A 23,191-nucleotide genomic window follows, 5' to 3' on the forward strand; every position below is an offset into this window, starting at 1 on the left:
GGCCGAATGCGAAATAGGTGCGTTAGTACTTCGGTTTTAAGTTAGGTTTAGGTTCGAAGCTTGGTTTTTTAAGAACAACAGTCTTCAGACAAAGATCCCTTACAAGGATAGGTGAAATGGGAGGGTGGGGCCTTAATGCTACTTCACTAAAACTGGAGCGTACCCTTAATCTCCACTTTAAGTATGTGACGCGATAGCTTTAATGAGTAAGGGCCCATATAGGCAGGATTGGCCGTTCTCCCGTTCACATTCATAGATCACATTGAGTCCTCATACCATTACTGGCGCTCTGGTGGAGCAGTTAAACGATGCGCCACTGCCCTGCGGTGGCAGGTGTTGCCATCGCTGTGGCTTGCGAGACCAAGGTTGCTCTTCCCGAGCGACATCAGGCTGTCACCTGCCACGTTGTGCAGTTTGCTCACAATCTGCCCGGCAGGTTGTGATGACGTCACAAGGTCATGTAACCAAGGTGGCCCAACTGCCACGTAAGGAGGCCGCGTGGACAGACCTACCGGCAGTGGCGAAATTGCAACCGACATCACCAGACTGATAGTGGCGAATACGGCGAGTGGGGTTTTAGTGCTCGCGCACTGACATGGCGGCAGCACTGATACCTGTGGCACGTCAGGATCTACGAACTACGCTCAGAGAGAGCCCCTCCCACTCGCACGCGTATTGTACGCGCAATGAGGAAGCCTTGCACACATTGCCCAATTATGCCCACGTTTTCGATCCTTGCAAGAATTACCGCATGGCGCACGTTGTTAAACCCACTCGAGACGTGAAGCAGGAAGAGCAGTGCGATCTGCCGGGCCGCTGCGGAGTGTTCGAGTGCGGAGACTGCGGCCGCAATTCAATATGGAGTACAGTGTGTCCCGCGCAGCCCTGTCTGGCGCTCATCAAACAAGTCCGCATTCGCACACCGCATGTGTGAGCCCTGGGGAGCCATGTGTGATCGTTTCGATGGGGATGAAGAATCATCTTACATGCCAATGACGTTAGAGCCCCGGCGGGCATTCGCTGAGCTCAGGGAACGAGTGGACTGGTTGTGGCATCGCGCAGATGGCAGTTGTGCGGCATTCCTCAGGCAGTGTCCCGCGTTCCCCGAACAAGTTCAGTGGCCGCAGAAGGACCTGACATTGCTCCGCATCCAAGTTGAGCAGAATCTGGTGGGTGACCCCGGCGGGCCCGGGAACTGAGCAGCGGTTGCATTGGCGTAGCGCGACTTTCAACTCCGCTGCTGTGAAGAAAGCGTTGCACGGGCCATCATCCGCTATACTTTTAGGTGAGAGACGATCACCTTACTGCAGAGGCTCGTTTTAGCTGCAGCAGCGGCGCTCGGCGGCTGTACCGGCGCAGACTTCTCAGTGAACCACTGCGCTAATTTTTATTCTGTTTGGTCACTCCAGATGGCGAGAGCGGCCAGGGGCTGCCGGTTTATCTGAGGTGTTGTGCTGCGCTGGAGAAGAGCTGTCGCGAGCTGCGATCCTTCTCCATAGAATGGAGAACAGCCGATTGTAGGTGGTTCAATCTTCACTCGCGTCGATCCGTCGCGCACTTCGCTTAGCCTTATCTTGTTTGTCGTGCATATCGAGTAGTTTCTTGTCTTTTGTGGGCTGACTGCCCTAGAATCACTTTCTAGCTTGTCCTCATCTCAATGTGACGTGTGTTTGCGGGGGAGCTGCAGACAAGATTGGAGAACAAATCGTCGACGGACGCAGGGGCGGCATCGACATCATGGCAGAAGCGGCCCAATTCACGACTGCACAAGTAAGGAGGGGAGGCTCCTTTCCAGCAGTTCGCGCGATGGCGATGGAAAAGTGATCCGAGCTCCAGAGAAATGATGGACGATGCCAAGTCGCTTTGATGCTAGTCTTTGGAGTAACAAGTTAAAAGAATTTCGCGCGCATTAAAATGGACGGCTCGGCGAAATAAGCACTTCACTCATCGAATATTGGTGTTATTCCCATTAGCTTACTGCTTTCAGCTTTCGATTCATTCATATTGAATCTGATAACTTCAAACAATGTTAAAGAGCAGCCCCGGTGTAGTATCTTCTAATGATTAATTTCAGCTGCCATTAGCTTGGTCCTCTGCCATTGGTCGCTACTACTGGTAACGCAAATCGTGGGAGTAGTCGTCACTGTTGTTATGGCACAAACACGCCACGATTCCCCTTGCTTGCACAGGTGCGTGCCGCGCGCAAGTCACCCTGGCTGACAACGTCGACGCTCTTCAATGACAAATCTTCACGGTGCATTTGATATGTCTGACACCCTCGATCGAAAGAAAATTCGATCCCGGCAGAGTAACCGGGCATCGGCTGTGCGACAAATTGGCGTAGCGGTGTCCGTGTGACTCCGCCAGGACGGGATGCGGCGGCAGAAGGGAGGCTAGTGGTGGCGCAACGACCACATTATCAATCGCTGCGGTAAGCCGTTTGCTTCTCCACCTGCGGTTGCTTTCGTCTGGAGTGTTGTCACAGCCGAATGAAATGAATTGTTGGAATATACGGCCCCAAGATTGTAGTTAAGAGCATAATTTAAGTTCCCTGCTTCTATTTCGTTCTCGGGTACACTGTGTTGGACGGCGAAACTCGTCCAGGGCGTATTACAAGCTAGACAAAGCTAGACAAAACTAGCCAACTCTAAACCGATTAGGCTACATGCACTGAAACATACTAGTCTCCCGAGGTTTGCATTTACGTCAATGAATTTTTTACTCGGTAGCGTTAAGGATCTTGTGTCGCAGAAAATCCGGCGTCGCCGTCGGTGTCGCTGACTGTGGGCGAAAAATGCACGAAAAATCCCCAGGGAAGCAGCCTAGGAGGAAGGTGGGCCACCTATGTCACGTTACCTTGTGGCGTCATCACAACCTGCCCATCGGGTTGTGAGCAAACTGCGCACGGTTGCAGGTGGCAGTTAAGCTAATGACTGGTCACCAGAGGTTACTCGGGAAGAGCAACCTGGTTTGCACAAGGTACACAGGTGGCAGCGCCTGCCATCGCAGTGCAGTGGCGCATCGCTGAACCAATGCACAACTGCGCGAGGAGTTGTACGAGGACTCCCAGGGATCTACGAACGTAAATTACAGAATAACCGATTCCGCATATATGGGCATTAAGCTATCACGTCATACACTTAAGGTCGAGATTAAGTCTCCTCGCCGGTTCTTTTTTCTTCTTACAAGGGCACACGTGTTCATCTGGTTATTTAATTTGCTTAGTGCAGATTCTCTTTTTCTCCGCAGCTCCCACCTTCGTCAATAAAATAGGAAACACATGGCGAATCTTACAGAAGCAAAATGAGCTCGGGACTCAGCACTCGTTGACACTCCACGTCCACATTGCGTTTCTATTTCTGGTTCGAGCAACGCGCACGAAGCCTCAAACTGCTTTATCCGCAGATTGGTACATCCGTCTTCCTTGTTAAGAGCGCGATTCACAAGGGTTTGGGCCGACGGAAACGTGCGAAAGAAAAAGAAGGGGGGGACTGATGAAAAGTCTCTGCGTTGAAAAAAAGAGAGGACTAAGAAATCGCGCTGAGCTAGACGTCGTCGTGTGGGCAGCCTGGTTTGCCAAGGCGCTGCGTTGCTCTAATGAATCGCCGTCCCGTTATGTGGCGTCGTTTCGAAGGAGATGAAGTGGGTAGAGCCAATCAGGCACGCCGCCGACCGGGGCTCAGAAATGAATCGGAAACGCCACGTAGCCATGGAGACGGGCTTCGCGTCGGGGACGTTTCCGACTCGCAGCCAAGGAGCAAGACGGCGGAGCGCACCATGCAGGAGCTCCAGCGCTCGCGAGGTGATGAGTGCAAAAAAGGTTCGAGCCGGCGAATCGCACGCGTATCCAGGGGCTGCAGATACGATCTCCTCATCTCTGGAACGCGCGATTCTGGTTCCTTTTGGCGTGGCGATTGGTTGCATGAAGGACATTTTCCAGCTTAAGCGGTGTCACTGTTAGGTTAACATGCTGTGCAAAAAACTCCAGCACTCATCTCCTGGCCAAATAGTATGTTGGCCCTGGCTATCCTAAGTCGAAAGATTCAAGTTGACCTCAAGGCGGGCGCTTTTGAAAAAAAAAAATTAACTGGGGTGACATAGTCGCCCTGTACTTGAACACGTGCGTACACGTCAAGGAGGTATGGTGTTAGGTACAGTTATCGCAGCCTCTTCTCTTTAGGGAAGGAATTAAAGCTTGAGGGAGTAAGACAGAGAGAGCATCCTTTGATTAGGGCACGGGACATGTCGCTAAAAGTTTCTTTCGTCTTAAATTTAGCTCAATCTGCTTCCTTGAATTTCCTCCATGTCTGTTAACACCATAGCGCTTTTCTCAATGAGATTAAGAAGTGTGGGGGCATACAATGACTGTAGCTGGCACAAGACAGGGTTCATTGGATGCCAGTGGGAGTGGCCTTTGTCCTACAGGATTTCTAGTTGGGCTTATATTCATGATAGTGATGATGATGCGAAATAATTGGTGAGGACAACCGGGCATGAAAATAAACAAGTAACTTAGCAGAGGCTGAAAGAATGGGAGTGACAGTTCTAAAAATGAAGCCGGGGGAGCATGGACCATCTGTTCGTGCGTATTTCGGGAAGTATATTGTCACGTTGTGGCGACGGCAGTCCAGCGGTCAGGAAGACACCAATCATTCTTGGAAACGAAGCTTTTTATTTGGGCTGACTTGCGCCCGCAAAAGAACTGAATCACTCGGCGGCGGCGTAAGCAACAAACGTGCTCCTCGGTCGTCGAACTACGAATCCCCGCCGCTCGCGGCATCGCTCAATTTAAAGCCGGCAAGGAAACTTCGAGATGACAGGTCAAGATCATCTACAGTAATCTGGAACAATGTAGATGCAGCCCTTCATGGTTGTGATCAATCGAGATTACTCCGGTCGCTTCTTGCGTCACGAACAAAAATGATAACACCCCTTTCCTGCGGCCTTGCGCGAACGAACGGACACTACAATGATACGTGGCAATATATCAGTCTCTGAGGCAGCCAGCTCTGGAGTGTTCTAGGGGCGTGCTTAGTTGCGTTTGCAAGTCTGGTGAGTGATGTTTCAAGAGGTCATGAAAGTTTCGTTTCGGCGAGAACTACAGCCCCAGGCCTCGGGAAGCAACCCTGCAAAGCGTATGGCCGGTCGCTCTCCTGCTGTCCCGAATAAATGTTATACGATAAGCATAACCCTTCGGGAAATGAAATAAAAGACGCACGTTCACCTCAATAGAATTACGCATTCAGAATTTGAACTTTCACACTTTGTATGCGCAAGAGTTATTCGCCAAGACTTTTTAAGACTCTGAAACAAAAAAAAAATGCCATTCTAGCTAGGCCTTTGTTTTTCCACACCTGCTAAAACCATCCCGGCAGTGTCCGATATTTGTGCGTGCGTGATCTAAATTGTGGCCTCTACATAGTTCGTGAAAGCTCCTCTACACGTGACAAAACGCGTATTAACTATTATAAGTGCCAGATATAAAATTAAACGTGTTATCGCACATTTAACAAGCGGATAAATGTCCATGCTCCCAGAAGTGTAGACACCCGAACAATTGCAGACTATTCCTCTTTTTTTTTTCTTCTTTCTCGAGGTCTATATTCTTGGGTAACTCAGGTTGGAAAGTTTGCTGAAACGTGTGAGAAACCGGCAGAGTTAGTGAACATTTTTGACGCTGGGCCTAACCAGGGTCAAGGTTTCAGGAGAGCCTTTCAGGGGAACCGCCATTTAAGGTCAACGCCTCTTGAGTGCACAGCGCAATCTTCTCACAGTGGAGGCTACGAACTGACGACAGACGCGTAGAAGGTTGTCCTCATCACCTAGGGTTTTACAACCCTTTATTTTCGTGTTCCGCCGCTTATATGCAGCCCCGAAGCGCTTCTCCTTCTCACGTACTTTTTGGACTGTGGACCTCGCACGCAGTGAATTCTGAAACAGGCGCACGCAGCGAAAACAGAACAAGGAGAAAATGGCCGCCCATACAAAACACTAGCACACGACCTTCGACACTTAAGCTGCGTTTCACGTTCCGGTTGCGTTGCGTTGCGCCTATAGTTATATGCGTGCATCGCGCAAATTTTCGGCCTTGTACGCAACCCTGCTAAAATAAATCACGCACGCACTCAGCGCTTCGAGGGCGTGCGCGTCCCTCCCCGAATTCAAGGCACGCTCTGTCCCGGATACCCGTGATCAATATCGCATAAGACAGGCGCTTCGGCGTCCTGCAGCACTCAAACAGAGACGCCCGCGGGCGTGAGAGAGCAGAGGGAATAACACGCGCTTGCGCTACACTTTAACTCAATGACGTGCATGGAGCGTGCGGGGCCCAGACTCCATCGGAGGGTGTAGCCTCTATTACTTCGAAGCAGCCGTCTCCGTCACACCGGATTCTCTCGCGAACCACCCTCTTTATCCTTTTCATTTTTCTTTTTTCACTTCTTCTATTCGGCGTCTGGCGCGAACTCCTTTGTCTGCTCCTCGTCGCAAATCAATGCAGCCTTTGCTTACTCACTCAGGCATTCAAGACGGCGCTTCGACACCACGTATATAGACGCCACGCGCGAGAGCTGTGATGGGTAAAGCAATATTCGAGCTCCGACGGGTGACGGCCAATGTAGAATACCGCTCCTCTAATGTACAGGACAGATATGCGGGAATTGGGGTGGGTCTGACGAGCAGAGAGACTTTTGAAGTCGCCGCGCGCGCGTCGCGACAGAGTACGTGTGCGTGTGAAGAAAGTGCTGGAGTAGAGAACGGTGTTATTTTGTGCCGCGACGAGTTGTGCATGGCGCGTTCGGCGTATGCCCTGAATGTGGAAGCAGCCAGACAGTGAAATAGATAAGACTGGAACCTCCTTGCGTCCTTGAGATAGCATGCTCTGGTCTCTGTGCCTGTCTTACGCACTGCAGAACCCCTAGAACGTCGTAAGGTAGTCTCTGTACACTTTGCGGGACTTTGGCGAAAGCTACCACAGCGTGTATTTGTTTGAACATGAGTGTATTTCTGTATTTCTGATTTTTCGCGCATAAATGATGAATGAATGATTTTTTTTGCTAGTTCGGGTATAACTTCGTCCTCTAAATCAGTCCTTGTAAGCTGTCCTTCCCTGTCATTGGTTTTAACTAGTTAGTACCCAGTTTTAGCATTTTGACGGCGCTGCATAAAGATAACTTCTTATGCGGGCCAACCATGACCTTTGTGGAAAATATTTTGATCCAACTTTATTTTGTTTTTGCACAAGTCCTAAAAAGGTTACTCCTCTTCCGAGCTTGCGCATGTTTTATGGCCATATTGCTTTCTTCTATTTGGTACTCAAGAAGCGTGCGGAGTATATGCATGCCTGGTGAAAATGACGCGCTATTCTTTCGTACCGTATACATCAGCAAAGATCTAGCCAGTCTGCTATAGAAGACACTCTCGAAAGGTGACGCAAGATAAGAGTTTATTATACGAAGCTACAAGCTGAACACTGCAGGCAGTCGTCCAACTAAACAAAAAAAAATACCTTCCAAATTCCCCCTGGGAGGTCCTCGCCATTTCAGCGAACTCCAAAAGCATCAACAGAGCCGCTGTGACTCAATGTCTCTGACGTCACTCGGCTGCTGACTCCAAGTCGCGGGACTGAATTTTAAATCATGCTGATGTTTATCGAAAAGAACCCCGGGTGGTCAAAAAAAATCCGGCGCCCTCAACTACGGTGTGTCATTGCCCACTTGCAGCCTCAAGCTGTTAAACCCTATACCAGGTGTTTCACTTAAGGCGTTCGGGAAGTTTTGAAAAGTAGGCTTTTTTGAGTTAGCAGAGCCCTTTTATCAGATACCTTTGTCAATGATGTAACACATCAGAATGCAGCTAAGACGTGCACACTAGTAAGCAGGTTAACCATTACCGATTAATTAACTGTTTTTAACTATCGTTGTTAGCCTCCTTGTTCATCCAGAGACGTGTATACCACCGTTAAGTAATATCCCTATCTGTTTTTAGGATTTGGAAAACGCAGTTACCCTCGGCGCTGTGGCAAAACATATTCTGGCTAAATCGCACCAAAATACGTATGCGCTGTCGAGAAGCTTGCAGGTAAAGCAACCTCTGCAGTTCACGTGACTCGTCGAATAACCGAAATTTGTTCGGCCACAGCGCCGTGTGTAAGTGCGCTTTCGAAATTCTAGGAACCGATATGGTTATTACGGTGGACTACACGGCTCTGGATACATAAAGTGGCCACCAACAATCGCTGAAAAGTTTACTCACTATTAGTTAACCATCTCAACAGTTGGCACTTCTTAGCTGTGTTTTGATGCGCTACACCGTTGCAAACTATAACGATAAAAAATAGCAGCTCTAACTCAAAAATCTTGTTTTTAAAAAATGCAGAAGGACCCAGGTGATTGTGAGAGGAAACGTTTATGTCGCTTGCGATTTCCTGAGGAATGCGGTAACCGTTAGGCGGACAAAAATATGCTGGCATTGTTCCAGAAGTGTAACCTGGTGCTCTAGTATTTCTTGCTCCCGCTGTAATTTCCGCTTTGAGTTTCTTTTTGAAAAAAAAAGTATGGGTACAAAAGACCCACGTATGCATAGTAGCATTTAAAAGGAATAGCTCACGACTGGTCTCGTTTATTTGTTTTTTTTTTTTGGTCTCCAGTCTCCTCGAACAAAGGTGCAGCCATAAGCAATATGAAAGGAAATTAAGTTTCAGCGTTAATTTATTCATTGCTCCGTATTAATGTGGCAGAACCACTGTTTGTTCTGTTTTCTAAGCAGGTTTCCTCTTTGTATATAATGTCCAAAAGCTATTCTCACATTTCGCCCTAGAAACTACTTCAAAATTTACAATTCTCTGTAAAAAGTTTGTTTTCCCTCATATTGCTCACTATTGTACACTTAATGCATGAGTGCAGATGCCTGTGTTCTAGAAGAAATAAGGGCACTGGCGCACACGGTAGGACGCGCGCACCTGCTCACAATAACTGTGTGCCAGTGCTCCGCCGCATACCTCTCCTTTTTTCATGTTTTCGAACGCTCGGAGGGCTTCTTTATATCTCAGGTGACTGTTTACCAGCAACGTCTGAGAAGTCTACCTGAGCCCTCGGGTCTTGAGCCCTGTGGGCCGGAAAACAATGCCGCCTTCTTTGTTCATGGTGATTTGCTGCTGCCGCGAGTGTTGTCTTCTTGTTTAAACCTACAGCACGCCCACATCTATTTGTCTGAGGAAAACAGGGGTTGTTCTTGAAGCCGGTGAATCTTGCGTAAACACGGGGTCGTATTTCGTCGCTCATAGTTTAAGTCCTTTGCTTTTTCTTCTCATTTCGACCGCCTCTTTGTGCATAGTGGCTTCTTGCTGCGCTTTTACTGAACTTGGCGATTGCGCAGTCTCTACTGTGGAGCGTGTACGGAGTCGTTTCAGGCTTATTTAGCCACATGATACCCTATCCTCTGTGCCTCATATCTTCCGGGAGTGGTTAAACCCCAAAGGTGTTTTTACAGTAACGTAACCTATAGCTGTTTTTATTTTATTTGTTTAAGCCCAAAGTAATTCTCGAACTATACTATTCCTTAACCCGTCGGAGCGGCTATCAGCGCATTAAAATGATTGCGGTAGACAGTTATCAGAAAAAAAGGAGACAGGTTTAAAATAAGTGAAGTTATGGGTATTTTCGTTCTTTCCTTGCTGCGTACCACTCGTCTCGGTTCAGAAGAAAAATTGCTAATATTGCGAGATTTTTTTTACTACTTGAGCGCTCCAGAAACGTTATTTATTATGTCGTGAAGGACGCACGACTATCAACGTCGCACAAATTGCCCCAGTGGCCTGCTGGCTATGAATTCGTACAGTGGTGAGCAGCCTTGTCTAGAGCGCTCGGGCGGTGCACTTCCTTCCAAACAAATCCAGATTTTGTGGCAGCCTCTAGGGTCCAGCTGCAACGCTTGCACAGAAGTAGCGCCAGATAGCCTCGTGAACAAAGCAGGCACGAAAACTTTGCCCTGTAATAAGGGGCTGCTCTCTAATTTCGGTTTTTGTTACCAAGTGCGCACTGCTCAAGCGCTCTAGACAAGGCTGCTCACCACTGTACCTAGTGAGATTGAGGTCACGGGTTCGACCCTGGCCGTTTTTTGATGCCGGCGGCGCGCAAAAACACTCTCATGCAGATACTTCGATGCACGCGAACTGCACTGGCGACTGAAGTTAACCCGGAACCTTCTACTATAGAGCCTCTCATTACACGGTTGCTGCGCTGGGACGTTAAAATCACTTATTACTATCACGTTAAAGGCCGGAGTTTAATGGCGCGTCAGCGCAAATGCCGAAATGTGTTTATTTTCGAGTTAGGCTTTTGTTTCAAGAGCCTGCTGTTGGAAGACCAAACATAGCAGCAATTGTTTCGAAGCTCTAGAAGCACGTTATTGCAGCACTCGACACCAAAATGTGCCGCGGGAATTTCGAAGCAAAAACTAATAAAGAAACGGAAGAGAAAACGCGTTGCCCTCGTCGCATGTGCGGGTTATGCGTCCATAGAAGAACGCTAACCTCGGGCATTCTATTACTCGGATCTTCACGACTTCGCAACCTGAACTAATGGGGCCGACATTTTTCCGCCGTCCTCCCTTACCTGCACCCTCACCCACTGGACTCCTGCTCCTCTGAGACCCCCGCCTGAGACCCCGCCACCCCGTTAGAGAAGCTCCGCATCACCGGCACGCACGCGTCATATCTGCGAAACCCGTTCCCAAAATTAGATCACCCTTGCATTAATGAAGTCGCCGTCAGATGGAAGTGAGCCCGCTTTCATCGCCATAGATGCGACACGCAGCCTGCCCGCCCTTGTCTTATTCGTCTGTAAGATTTTTTTACTTGTTTTTCCTTTCACTGTCGTCTTTAGCGGCTTTTCTTCTTTCCAATTTCTTCCGCCTCGCATTGAGTCTCATTACCGGAGCAATAACTGCGCGCCTCCAGTAGAGGAAGATGAAGTGTCGTAATGCTTTCTAGCTGCGTGGTGCTCTCAACTTTCCATCATAAGGCTTTAGTTCTGCGTTGAGAGGGCCCTGACTGGCTAGGTAGCAGAAAAAAAAAGAGAAGACAAAACAAAAGTAAGGAAGAAAAAAGAAGAGTAAGTGGTAGCAAGCTTATTGGAACAGACACGAGCTCCGCCGGGAAAACGCTGGGAAGCAGGTGAGCGTGAAAAAAAGCAAGGAGCAAGCCTAACCATGCGCCACGGGTTTGCTTCTTTTTTTTCTTTTTGTCTCAACTAATTCGTCCATGGTGAAGCAGCGCGACTCTGCTTCGCAACGTACGTTTCTCTGTCCGCGGCGGTGGCTGACGCGCTTCTTGTCTCCTTTTTTGACGCCGACGAACGGTCAAGTGGGGGCGACTTTTCCGACGTGCAACGCGGCGAAGTGCACATTCGTCTCCATGTTGCTTGTTGCTGCCGGGCCCTTCTCCTAAGTGCGCAGTGCGGACGACCGTCGTGTGTCCCCTCGAGGCGCGCTCACTTTGAGCATGACGAAAAAAAGAGAAGGAGAATGAGACAAAATATGAGAGACGTGCACATAACGTGGTGGCGCTCTCGTCAGGTTCCGCTCACTCTTTGCTAAGTGCTCCTCTCTAGACGTCCGCGCGGTTTGTTTCTGAATTCGCGCAGTCTTCTCGCTGGCAACGAAAGGAAAAAAGAAAAGGGAACGTGTGGAGCAATATAAAGCTCTTTCCGAGAGTGGGACCTCTGGTTATGGCCGAGCTTTGTCTTGTCGCGCCATTCTGAAAGTGTGTGCGTTTGCGCAGCGCTCGTGTAAAGACGGTCGTACATCACTTTTCACTATCCGCCCTTCGCTGACGTCAGTGTTGTCAGATGTGGGATGTAAAAAGAGGCCATCAGTGCGTGGGCGTGCGGTGAATGTATTTGCAGTGTTGGTCAAAAGTTTTCAGACCACTGTGTCGTATTCTGAGCCGTGTAGCGGAGGTTTTATGGCACACCCGAAGGTCGAGATCTCTGGACGATGAGGAGGTGTCTACGTTAGTCTTGACCTTGAGATCTTCATAAGCGCTGAAAGCGCCCTAAACTATATTTATTTATTTATCTATATATTTATTTGTACAACGCTGCAAGCCGTAAAGAACCAAACAAGATTAGGATATCATACAGTGGATCGTCATTGAACAGGAGCAAATGTTGGGCTCTGTACACGGGGTAAAAAAACACAAAAAGAGGAAGGACAGAAAACAAATTGCGGAAGATGGAAAAATGAGGTTATCAGTCAAAAGCCCGTTCAATCGAAGAAAGAACATTTTCGAATTTAAGGAGAGTATTATACTCCGCTATAGTCACAAGAAAGATAGAATATTTAAAGTTGTGTGTGCGGCCGAATAACGGAGACAGTTCATGAGCATGTAATTGGATTGTGATTATATATGATGAAGGCTGCGGGTATGTTGAAAGGTTAAGATGGAACAGGCAATAATATCTTAGGAGCATTTTTAATCTGTCTAGCTTCGTCAAGCTGTCTAAGGATTGGTTTTATTCATACTCATCAATTCAGAATCCCTGCGATGGCAGTGATCCTATATAAAGCGAACTGCTCATGTCTGTATCCGTTCAAGTTTGTGAACGCCTTTCCTAATAAAAGGATCCCAAACTTCGCAGCCGTATTGTAACCGATATCTGATTAATGTGTTATAGGCCAAAATATCTATCTCGGAGGGACAGTATATGAGCCTGGGTTTGACTTGACCGAGACTGCGTTGCGGCGTGCAGAAGCGCGGATATTATCAATGTGGGTGGTACAGCTGAAGTGGTTTGTAAATGTTAGGCCTAATTATTTCAGATATCGGAATCTACTTGATAGTGTATTGGTAGCAAAAAGTTGTCTTTTTGTTAATGACGCGCATGAAAACAGTTTCATCAGTATTACGTTTCATGTCCCAGAGATCACACCAATTAGGAATACCGTTAAGATTTTCATTAAGCACAACTTCATCATTTTTGTTGTTAAGAACCTTGAAGAGCAAGCATCCGCCCTTACTATACTGAAAAGCAGACCGTGTGACCGGGGAACATTCGACCAGCCTTGTACGTGTACGCAAGCAGGCACGCGCGCGTGCCACACATATTAACTCACCGCCACAATCCACCAGGACACGTGTCAGAATTTGACGAGTGTTCATGAAACTGGTAGGTCATATTTACAAAACACCAGTCTAGGTGGTCAGTGGTTATGGTTTTACAGGATATCTTGAGCGCAGGCAAGCAGGATTGGACCTCGGTCACGGTGACCACATTTCGATGAAGGTACTCACCAATCGCTAAAGAGACAAACTCAACAATCGCTAAGAACGAAATAGATGACTGTGAGAAGTTTTTGGTTACAATGTTTAGTTTTTCGATACTTGAAGTAATAAACGAACCTACATCTCTCCCAAGACAAGCAATTTCCATGCTCAATTTGGTCTTATAGTTTTTGCTGTCCTGATATCAGTGTGGAAAACAAAATTTCGTACTATAAACTGCTTTTCCTTTTTTTGAAGTTGAAGTTTATTTGTCGATCTTAGTGGTACAGGTATCACTGGGAGGGAGAGGACGCAGGGAAAAAAGCTGCTTGAATGCAGCTTGAGAGGCACCCTGCGCCCACACTGCTGAGGCAACGCATGGCCGCAGTTGTTTGTTTACAAGGCAGCTACAGGTGAGGCAGTCGAAAAAAAAAATATCCACATCAATGGAATATTTACAGCGGCATTTCAACATTAGTATCACAGTCACAACAAAAAGCATCATGAATACTCAAAACCAAAAGCATCACATCATCCAGGTGTACAGCATAAGCAGAATTCACCCGTTTTACAGCTTTAGTCACAGTTCAGAACAAGTTCTAGTTAAACGTCTTCAAAAAGGTAAAAAGTGGTTTTTAGGCTCTTTACTATGATTTCTTTTAACGATATGTTGTTATTTTCTAAAATGTCCTGACTGTTACCTCCCTTTGCCGCAACACAAATCGTGAGGACAGCAATTGTTCAGTCGCTATTAACGATTTCAACAGGGCAGATGACGTAGGCATTATAGATTACGTGGAAAGAATTGTCTATCGTTTTCCTTGTCCAGGTTTCCGCAGTGTAAATAACATTTGGTTACAAGCAGAAGCCAAGGCGAAATTTGTCCTTAGAAGAAATAGTCCAACAAAAAGGAAAACCCCGTAGTGAAACGTAGCATCACTCATCTAAAACGAAGACGGCATATGCATCTAAAGATTGGAAGAGACTTGCCAGCATATCGTCGTCATCATCAGCTCTTCATTGTTCGCTGAAAAGTTAACCAACCTTCTGCGTATTTGAACACATTGACATAGTTATTTTTCATTGTTTTTGCTGATTCTACCCCTTATGCAATAGGCCTCCGAGCGTTCTTTGAGGAAATGCAATAAAAGGAAATGAAAACCTCTTAAAACTAGCTGACCTTGCGTGGAACTCGAAATTAATCTCGCACGGAGCACCTCCCTCTAGACTTCCTTATCCAATATTCTCACCCCCAATCCGGGAAAATTCTGGTGCTTTTTACGAAAACCTGAACCCCGTGAATTGCTGATAGGAATAAGTGGTACGGTTGTTACAGACGCCCACATTATGACAACTTCTTTTAATCAGTATTTTCAGTCTGTCTTCACAAGAGAACCGACCATAAACTCTGTCAGAAGTGAGGCAGAGTCACTTATTCCGGATAATCGGATTACAGAGCCTGGCATTTTTGCCTTGCTTTTTCAAATAGATGTCAAAAAATCCCTGTGCCTGGACAACATATAAAATATATTTCTTAGGTGATAGGCTTAGCAAATGGCCCCATTTTTTGCAAAAGTTTTCAACCTTCCTCTTTAAACATGCGGCCTTCCTTCTTATCAGCTGTGTGCAAAAATGGTTCCGATTCTGAAAGGCGCCAGCAGACTGTCTGCAGACACGAATAAGCCCATTTCACTAAATAGCTGCTTTGGAAAATGACTATCAACAATTGCCTACCAACTGAAAATAAATGATTTTGCTATAGTGAACTATTCCCAACGTCAAGGAAATGCCAAACTTTTTGATTTCGAAAAAAAGTATTTGATCATGTTCTCCATTGCAAATGAATCAACATACTCTGTACCATTGAATTAACTCTAAAGTAGTAAAGTGGATAGCCTCTAATCTCATAACAGGTTACGTGGAAATTAACGGTGCGCACTCAGAACGACTAAACGTTTTTCCCGGGATGCCACAGGCATATTGTGACCTAGTCGTTTCCTCATATATAACAATTATATTCATACCTGCGCTGAACCATGAGTATCAGTAAAGCTCTTCGCAGACGACAGCGTGCTGGGCAATAGAGCGCGTATGCGCGGCGACCAGTTAAAACTAAATTGTTCTCTAAATAAGATTGCTATATGGTGGTAATCATAGAAAATAGAAATCACTGTCAACAAAAGTTATATTCGTTAAAATGTGCCTCCTAATTTATCCTAAAGGTTACCAGGCTCCAAAATGACGAAGATAGATGCGGTCAAATATCTAGGAGTAACATTTTTTCATAAACCAAGCTGGGATATTTACGTAAGTAACATGTTCGCAAAAGCGTTCAAACAACTTGTATTTCTCGCAGAAAACGGTCAGCAGGTCTTCTTGATGTAAAGCTAACAACGTATGACACCACCATTAGACCCATCTCTGTGTACGACAGCAACGTTTCGTACCCTCAACAAATATACCTTAGCATAAAAGTGGTAAAAGATTCAAAATAAGGTACTTCGTGCCATTTTTTTAGATGCTCAGCCATGACAGTGCAACTTTTTTACGTGTTCAAGTGTGTAGTCCTGCACTTGCTAGTCGTCGACGCGTTGCTTGCATAAAATTTCTTTGTTGTGCTTTATAACGGTGCCATCAAATTTTTTAAAAATTAGTATCTTAAGGCCCTGTTTTATTGTTCAAGGCATTTAAATAATGAAAAGTGCGTAAGGCTGACTCAAGCCTTACGCGACCCATAAAAATTCTCAATCATTTCTTTTGCCATAGAAGTGTGGATCAGTCCGCCTCTCAAAGTCTTAGAAGACATCTTACTTAATCTCTTGCTGAGAAACGTATAATCATCTTTGAAAATCAAAACATTCAATAAAAAATTGCTATGATGGTTGAAGTTATTTTTCGAGTGCTTTTCGACTAGTGTGTTCACTTCATTGCATCCCTTCATGGTTTTCGTTGAAAGTATTTTTTATGTATTAAGTATCGCACGGCGAATGTTCATTGAAAATTCATTCATTCATTGTATCTTTTTGTTTTCATCGTGCTTTTCATCATTCATTCTAATTTAGTGCACATGTTCTCGATTCTCTTATGTTAGACCCGATGTATAACTAATTCTAGAAATGTTCCACATTTTTGTCCACTCTTGTAAAATCCCATTTCAGGTTTTCAGTATCCTCTAATTAAATAATTAATTGGTTAGTTAATTTGTTAGGTGTAAACCGACAGACCATCGTCCAGATATATTAGATGCGCAGTTTTCTAAAAAAGGACAAGAGGAAAAAAAAAGAAAGAAAACAGTGAGTACTTGAACTACCCGCTTTGCAAGAGCATACATTTGCCTGTGGTTCAGCTTGAAACATTTGTGATTGACAATCATATGCGCTTACACAAAAATAGAGAGGAGTATTCCAGAGACAAGAACTGAAACACAACCCTATAATTCAGTGCGATGACCTGTGATGGCCCTAGAGGTAGGAGGGATGCGTTTTCCATGAACAAACGGACTGGCTACCGCGTCTTAATTGATAACAAGAAATTGCCTTGCGAAAAATTATAAGTTCGGCACCTCATTGCTTCGATCATTTTTGTTCTCGATTTGTTAATAAATTTGAAGGCGCAAAAGCATTCTATAACGAAAAGAAAGCTCTCAGTGTGGGTGTCTTCTCAAGTTGCGTGTCGAATCAAAAGCGCGTCGCGGGTCTATTTGTAGCGTCACACATGACGCAGTGAATTCCATCAATGTGGCGCGGAATACCATTTCTTGCATTCATGCGCTTACTTCGCGGCAGAAACAAATTCAATAAGAAGCTTGCCGTTCAAGGTACTATGGAGCGATGTTTGCAGTGAGCAATTTTCTTCAACTGCATTCAGAAAGTTAAATTCTAGAAAGCTTAGTTAAGTCATTTGAAAAGTTGACTAGCTTTTCTAAATTAGGTTTTGAAATGCTAGGTTTTGAAATGCCAGTAACTTCCGGCGTGCCCCAAGGATCTGTCCTTGGTCCTCTGTTGTTTTTAATATACATTAACGATTTACCTCAGTGTATTTCTTCTAATTACGCATGTTCGCAGACGACTGCGTCATTTACCGCACAATCAAAAACATATCTGACCAAACTGCTCTCCAGAACGATCTAATCAGCGTTTCAGACTGGTGCAACAATTCACTAATGACGCTAAATGCCAACAAATGTAAATGCATGCACTTCTCCCGCCGGCGCAGTCCCTTTTGTTTCCCTTACACAATTCTTAACACACCCCTGGAACTAGTGCAGTCTTACAAATACCTAGGTGTAACGCTCTCTCACGATTTGTCTTGGAGCACACATGTCACTAACATTATCGCCGCAGCTAACAAAACCTTAGGCTTTCTGAAACGTAATCTGCGAAACGCCCCGGAACATGTCAAATTACTAGCTTATAAATCACTTGTCAGGCCAAAACTGGAATACGCGTCGCCCATTTGGAATCCGCACCAAGCATATCTCGCCGACGCATTAGAATCAGTCCAAAATCGCGCTGTTAGATTTATTGCTATGATTGCTATTACAGCTCACTCGGCCATGAACCATACATCTGCGCACCTCCGCCGCGCATATCACATCGCACTGGTCACCCCCATCACATCACATCACATCACTTTATTTTCCTTAAAGACCCCTTGCGGGGTGTTACATAAGGGGTGGGTTTTTAAGAAGTACAGGTGTTCAATGCAGTCATGAATGTTCCAGGGCAGGTGATGGCAGCGGTATCGTGGGGAAGGCCGTTCCAGTCAGCTGCTACTCGGCAAAAAAATGAATTAGAGAAAACAGTAGTACGGGCACGTGGGCGCAAAACTTGAAGAGGATGACTGATGCGATGGGATCTGCGCGGCGGGGGTGCGCAGATGTAGGGTTCTTGTCTGAGTGGCGAATAAAAAAACTTGTGGAATAAGACGAGACTGGCAGAGCGACGGCGAGCAGAAAGATTAGATAGACCTGATTGCAATTTTAGAGATGATATGCTAACGTCGTATGAATACGAGGAATGAATGAATCTTGTGGCCCTGTTCTGCACAGCTTCGAGGGCGTTTTTTAGATATGCTTGGTGAGGGTTTCAGATGGCCGATGCGAATTCCAGTTTAGTTCTGATGAGTGAAATGTATGCTTGTAGTCTTACATGTTGAGGGGCATCCCGCAGGTGATGTTTCAAGAAGACAAGTGTTTTATTAGCTGATGATATCAGGTTAGTCACATGCAGACGCCAGGATAAATCATTAGAAATGGCGATACCTAAGTATTTGTACGACTGGACGAGGTCGACAGAGGAGTTAGAAATTGTGTACTGGAAAACAAAAGGATTTCGGCGGCGGTGAAAAGACATATACTTACATTTGTTAGGGTTGAGTGTCATTAGCCACTGCAAACACCAATTTTGCACATGGTTTAGGTCAGCCTGTAGAGATTCTTGGTCAGAAGTGTTAGTTACTGAACGATAAATAACGCAGGCATCAGCAAACAGACGGATAAGACAAGATACATGCTGGGGTAGGTCGTTATTGTAAATAAGGAATAACAAAGGACCGAGGACGGAGCCCTGCGGGACGCTGGAGGTTACTGGAAGCGGGTGGGAGGGCTGATTATTAATGAAGACAGACTGAGAACGATGCGTGAGGAATTCTTTAATCCACGCGATGATGTTTGGATCTAGGTTCAGCTGAGAGAGTTTGAGAAGCAAGCGTTGATGAGGTACTTTGTCGAAAGCCTTAACAAAGTCTAGGAATATGGTATCAGTTTGTAGGTTAGTGTCAAGGTTGGTGTGAATGTCATGAAGAAAAATAGCTAGTTGAGTTTCGCAGGAAAATCCTTTTCGAAATCCATGCTGGGACGGATGGAAGAAGTGATTGGAATCTAGGAATTGTATGATTTGGCTGTAAATGACATGTTCCATTAATTTGCAGGGTACACTTGTTAATGAAATAGGGCGATAATTAAGAGGTGAATCAGTAGTACCTGTTTTGTGGACGGGAACGACCTTCCCCACTTTCCAGTCGTCAGGTATGGTTCCTTCTGACAATGATTGCGTAAACAGTGCACAAAGAATACTGGAGCAAGCTAGTTTAGCGTTCTTTAACATTTTTGAGTTTATATCATCTATGCTGGTAGCGGATGAGTTCTTTATTTTATCTATTATGCATGAAATTCCGCTACTGTTGAAAGTTATGGGTTCCATGGCTGTGGTGATAACAAGTGGTAATGTAGAAGAGGGCAATTCGGGTTCGTCAGTAAAAACGGACGAAAAAGCAGTGTTAAATGCGTTTGCACATTCGGTATCAGTCATTGTAACACCGGCATTGTTAGTGAGGGTGATAGTGCGTGTTTCTTTTGGGTTTATCACTTTCCAGAATTTTTTTCGGTTATCGACTATCATTTTTGGTAGGTCGACTTCGTAGAAGGAGCGCTTAGCTTTTACAATCGCGGCCAAGTACAAGTGTTCAACTTCATGATATTTTACCCACGCATTTGGGCTTCCTTGTCGCTTCGCTGTACGAAATGCGCGTTTTTTCTTATTTTCGAGTCTTTTTAGTGTTTTGGTGAACCACGGCTTCTGATTACGCTTCCTAAAACTGCACGTCGGGATATATTTAATGGTTACGTCAGCTATTTTATGTGTCCAGTTTTCATTTACACTTCTGCTATGAAAGGAGGTTTCAAACATTGACAAGAAGTTATTTAATTCATTGCTGATTGCTTCGTAGTTTCCCTTGTCGTAGAGCATAATAGTTTTCCGGGAAGGTTCTTTTAACATAGGTGTAAAGCTGAAAGTGGCATGAATTACTTTATGGTCGCTGATTTCGCGAAGGTACGTAAGGGATTCTAAGCTATCTGGTTGAGTGGTCAGAATGAGATCTAGAGTGTTAGCTGCTTCTCCTGCGACACGTGTTGGTTCAGATACTAATTGGGTGAAATTAAAATTAAGACAGACATCAAGGAATTCTCTCGACTCTTCCTGACTGACCATGGGCTGAAGTTGACTATTCCAGTCGATATTGGGGTAGTTGAAATCCCCAAATAGGAGGATATGTGCGTTAGGGTGCTTTGAAACCAGTTGATTCAGGATGTTGTGAAGCTTGCGAGGGAAGTCGGGACTACTTCGAGGTGGTCTATAGCACACCCCAATTAGAAGTGTCAGGGGTGAAGCACGGCACACGAGCCATAGTATTTCCAAGTCCGAGCAGACATTGATGACGGAGCATGATAACTGTTCGTTGACGGCAATTAGAACTCCCCCTCCGCGGGCTTCTTTCCTATCGGCGCGAAAAAGACGAAAATTTGGCAATTCAAACAGGATCTCTGAGTCATTTATGTCGCTGTTCAACCACGTTTCGGTTAATACAAGTAGATCGCTGCCTGATGATGAAATCAGGTTTGACACGATATCGCGTTTCGGCAAGAAGCTGCGGATGTTAGTAAAGATAACCGATAGGGAAAAGTTGGCACGAGGAGTAGGTGGGGAATAATGCGGTGGCCGGCAGGGGTGAGTTGATTGTTAAGATATTTCTTTAACAGTTTCGGAAGTTTCGTCAAAAATGCAACGCTTTGGGCCAATATGCAGCGTTTTAAACCGCAGGGAATAAGACACAGACTTAGCCTTAGCGAAAGCTATAAGCTGTTTTCGGCAATTCTGGACGCGGCGCGAAAAATCTTCACCTACGCTGTAGCCTGTATCTTTGAACTTTGGACCTTTGAAAAGAACTGATTCTTTTGTTTTGAAGGATGTAAATTTGGCAATAATCGGGCGTTGCCGATCCTGAGAGTGTCTTCCGAGGCGGTGAGCACGTTCAATTTCGATTGGGCTTAACTGGATATCAAGGTATTGAGAGCAGTGGCGAGTTATTATTTCTTCCGATTGCGAATAGGTTTCAGAGGGGTTGGTATCAGGTAAACCATAGAAAATTAGGTTGTTTCGCCGGGAGCGGTTTTCAGCGTCTTCCAGGCGAGCCTCTAGCACACTAACTAGGCGAGTCGTTTCGGTCGTAGTGGTTTGGATTGCTTCTAGGTCAGTGCGCATTGTAGACAGATTTCCGCAGTGAGTTTCTAAAGTGCTGAGACGGGTGGTGAAATCTGCCATCTTTTGGTCCATTGAGAGAAGTTGGCTCTTAAGCTCCTGCACTTCAGTTACTAGTTGGGTCTGGCCAGAAGACATCTTTTTTAGTTCGTCAAGAATAATGTCTAGCTTGTCAGGACCGGGGTTGCTCTCAATATCGCCACACGACAGTAACAAAGAATGAACAACGTGAAGGCACTCAACACTGATAACAAAGCAGCACTGAGGGCTCGGGAGCTGCACCAGAAAATAGTGACTCGTTTTCTTTGAAAAGAGACTGTAATGGCCACCAACCTGCATGGCGAAGACGAGCGGATTAGAGAACTGTGTTGTGGCACAGCCACCGAGCCCACAGAGTGCCGGTGATGGTCGCTGTTCATTTGTAGTTGACACGTTGAATGTAGTCGCTGACGATGGGGCCTTCCAATCAGGTCTGAGGATCCAGTTGTTTTGAGCAGATATTGCAGGAAAAGGGGCGTTTTTGGTTGCCTTGTTGATGGGACCTCCGTAAGCTGCGTCGTGCAGGGGCGCATGCTCGATCGCGCTCGACCAGGCAGTGCAAAACATACCAGGGAGCATGACGCAGACGATGAGGGGCGAGAGCACCTGCATGGCGAAGACGAGCGGATTAGAGAACTGTGTTGTGGCACAGCCACCGAGCCCACCTTCAAGTTACTCGTCCACATGCCCGTACCGTAACCTTTTCCACCTCCTTCTTTCCACGAGCCGCGTCAGACTGGAACGGCCTCTCCCACTCCGCTGCTGCTATCACCTGCCCGTCACTCTTCAACGCCAACATTGTACTTCATATGTCATCATGAAAAAATGTACCAATTTTTGATTAACCCACCCCTTATGTAATACCCCGAAAGGGGCCTTTAAGGTAAATAAATGAAATGAAATGAAAAAATTCATTCATCGTACTCATATAATATCAGCGTTTCATCTCTCAAAGCAGAATCTGGTTTATCATCGCTTTTCCGTCGACGTCGCATTGCTAGCCTTTCACTGTACCACAAGTTCTTCTTTTCGTCCCTTAATCAAGCACCATACATCACAGCAGCAGCACGCATATCATATCGAACCAGCCATCCACTTCAAGTTGCGCGCCCACGTGCCCGGACCACCACCTTCACTGCTTCATTTTTTTTCCGAACCGCCACAGACTGGAACGGCCTTCCCCACGAAATCGCTTCTACTACCTGCCCATCTTCGGTTTTGCAACTTGAATCTGACCATTTTTTCAATAACTGTTTACCATGATCCTTATTATTTGTATAAAAACCCACCCCTTATGTAATGCCCCTACGGGGGACTTTGAAGGTAATAAACTGAACTGAACTGCACTGATACGCAAAAAGCATCACTTCTATTCAAAGTCCGAAATCCCTTGGCACAGTTCAAAGAGTTTGGTTCTGGATTGTGTACATATGTTGAACTAACCGCAGGTAACCCAAAAAACCTGTGAAACTGTGTCATTTGGCGCGAAACGACAACGGCTGCCGACATTTCAGCCTGTGCACAACATGACTACTGTAAGCGAGCGTGTAATGACCACCAATAAATATTTAGAGAATGCGTTGATACCATAAACGAGCTGCATTTGAAGAGCTTTGTTCAGGGCGTGCTACTGCTTTCGAGAAAAAGCAAACATTTAAAAAATTGTGCATTATGTATATCATGTAGCTCCCCGTCTACAGCTCTCGGCGTGGAAACTTGATCCAATCTGCCAGGAAGCACCTGTAAGTTCACTAAGTTAAGCATTTAAATGAAACATCACAAATTTCTCCTTGCGGGGAAAGCACCCAGTTTGCTTGAGTTGCTCTCGCAAGGCGTAATACTTTATTTAAGA

At 45.8% G+C, this 23,191-nt stretch overlaps 1 protein-coding gene across 1 annotated transcript; it reads right to left on the minus strand.

The window, feature by feature from the left end:
• Positions 1-20,781: 20,781 nt before the first annotated feature.
• LOC149343248 (uncharacterized) lies at positions 20,782-21,951 on the minus strand. Its single transcript, XM_089542338.1, has one exon. It carries the CDS (start codon positions 21,949-21,951, stop codon positions 20,782-20,784), a length of 1,170 nt encoding a protein of 389 aa, XP_089398464.1.
• Positions 21,952-23,191: the final 1,240 nt, after the last annotated feature.

The sequence above is a fragment of the Amblyomma mixtum genome, chromosome 5, assembly GCF_055824585.1.
Source record: "Amblyomma mixtum isolate Tamu chromosome 5, ASM5582458v1, whole genome shotgun sequence".
NCBI classification, from domain to species: domain Eukaryota; kingdom Metazoa; phylum Arthropoda; class Arachnida; order Ixodida; family Ixodidae; genus Amblyomma; species Amblyomma mixtum.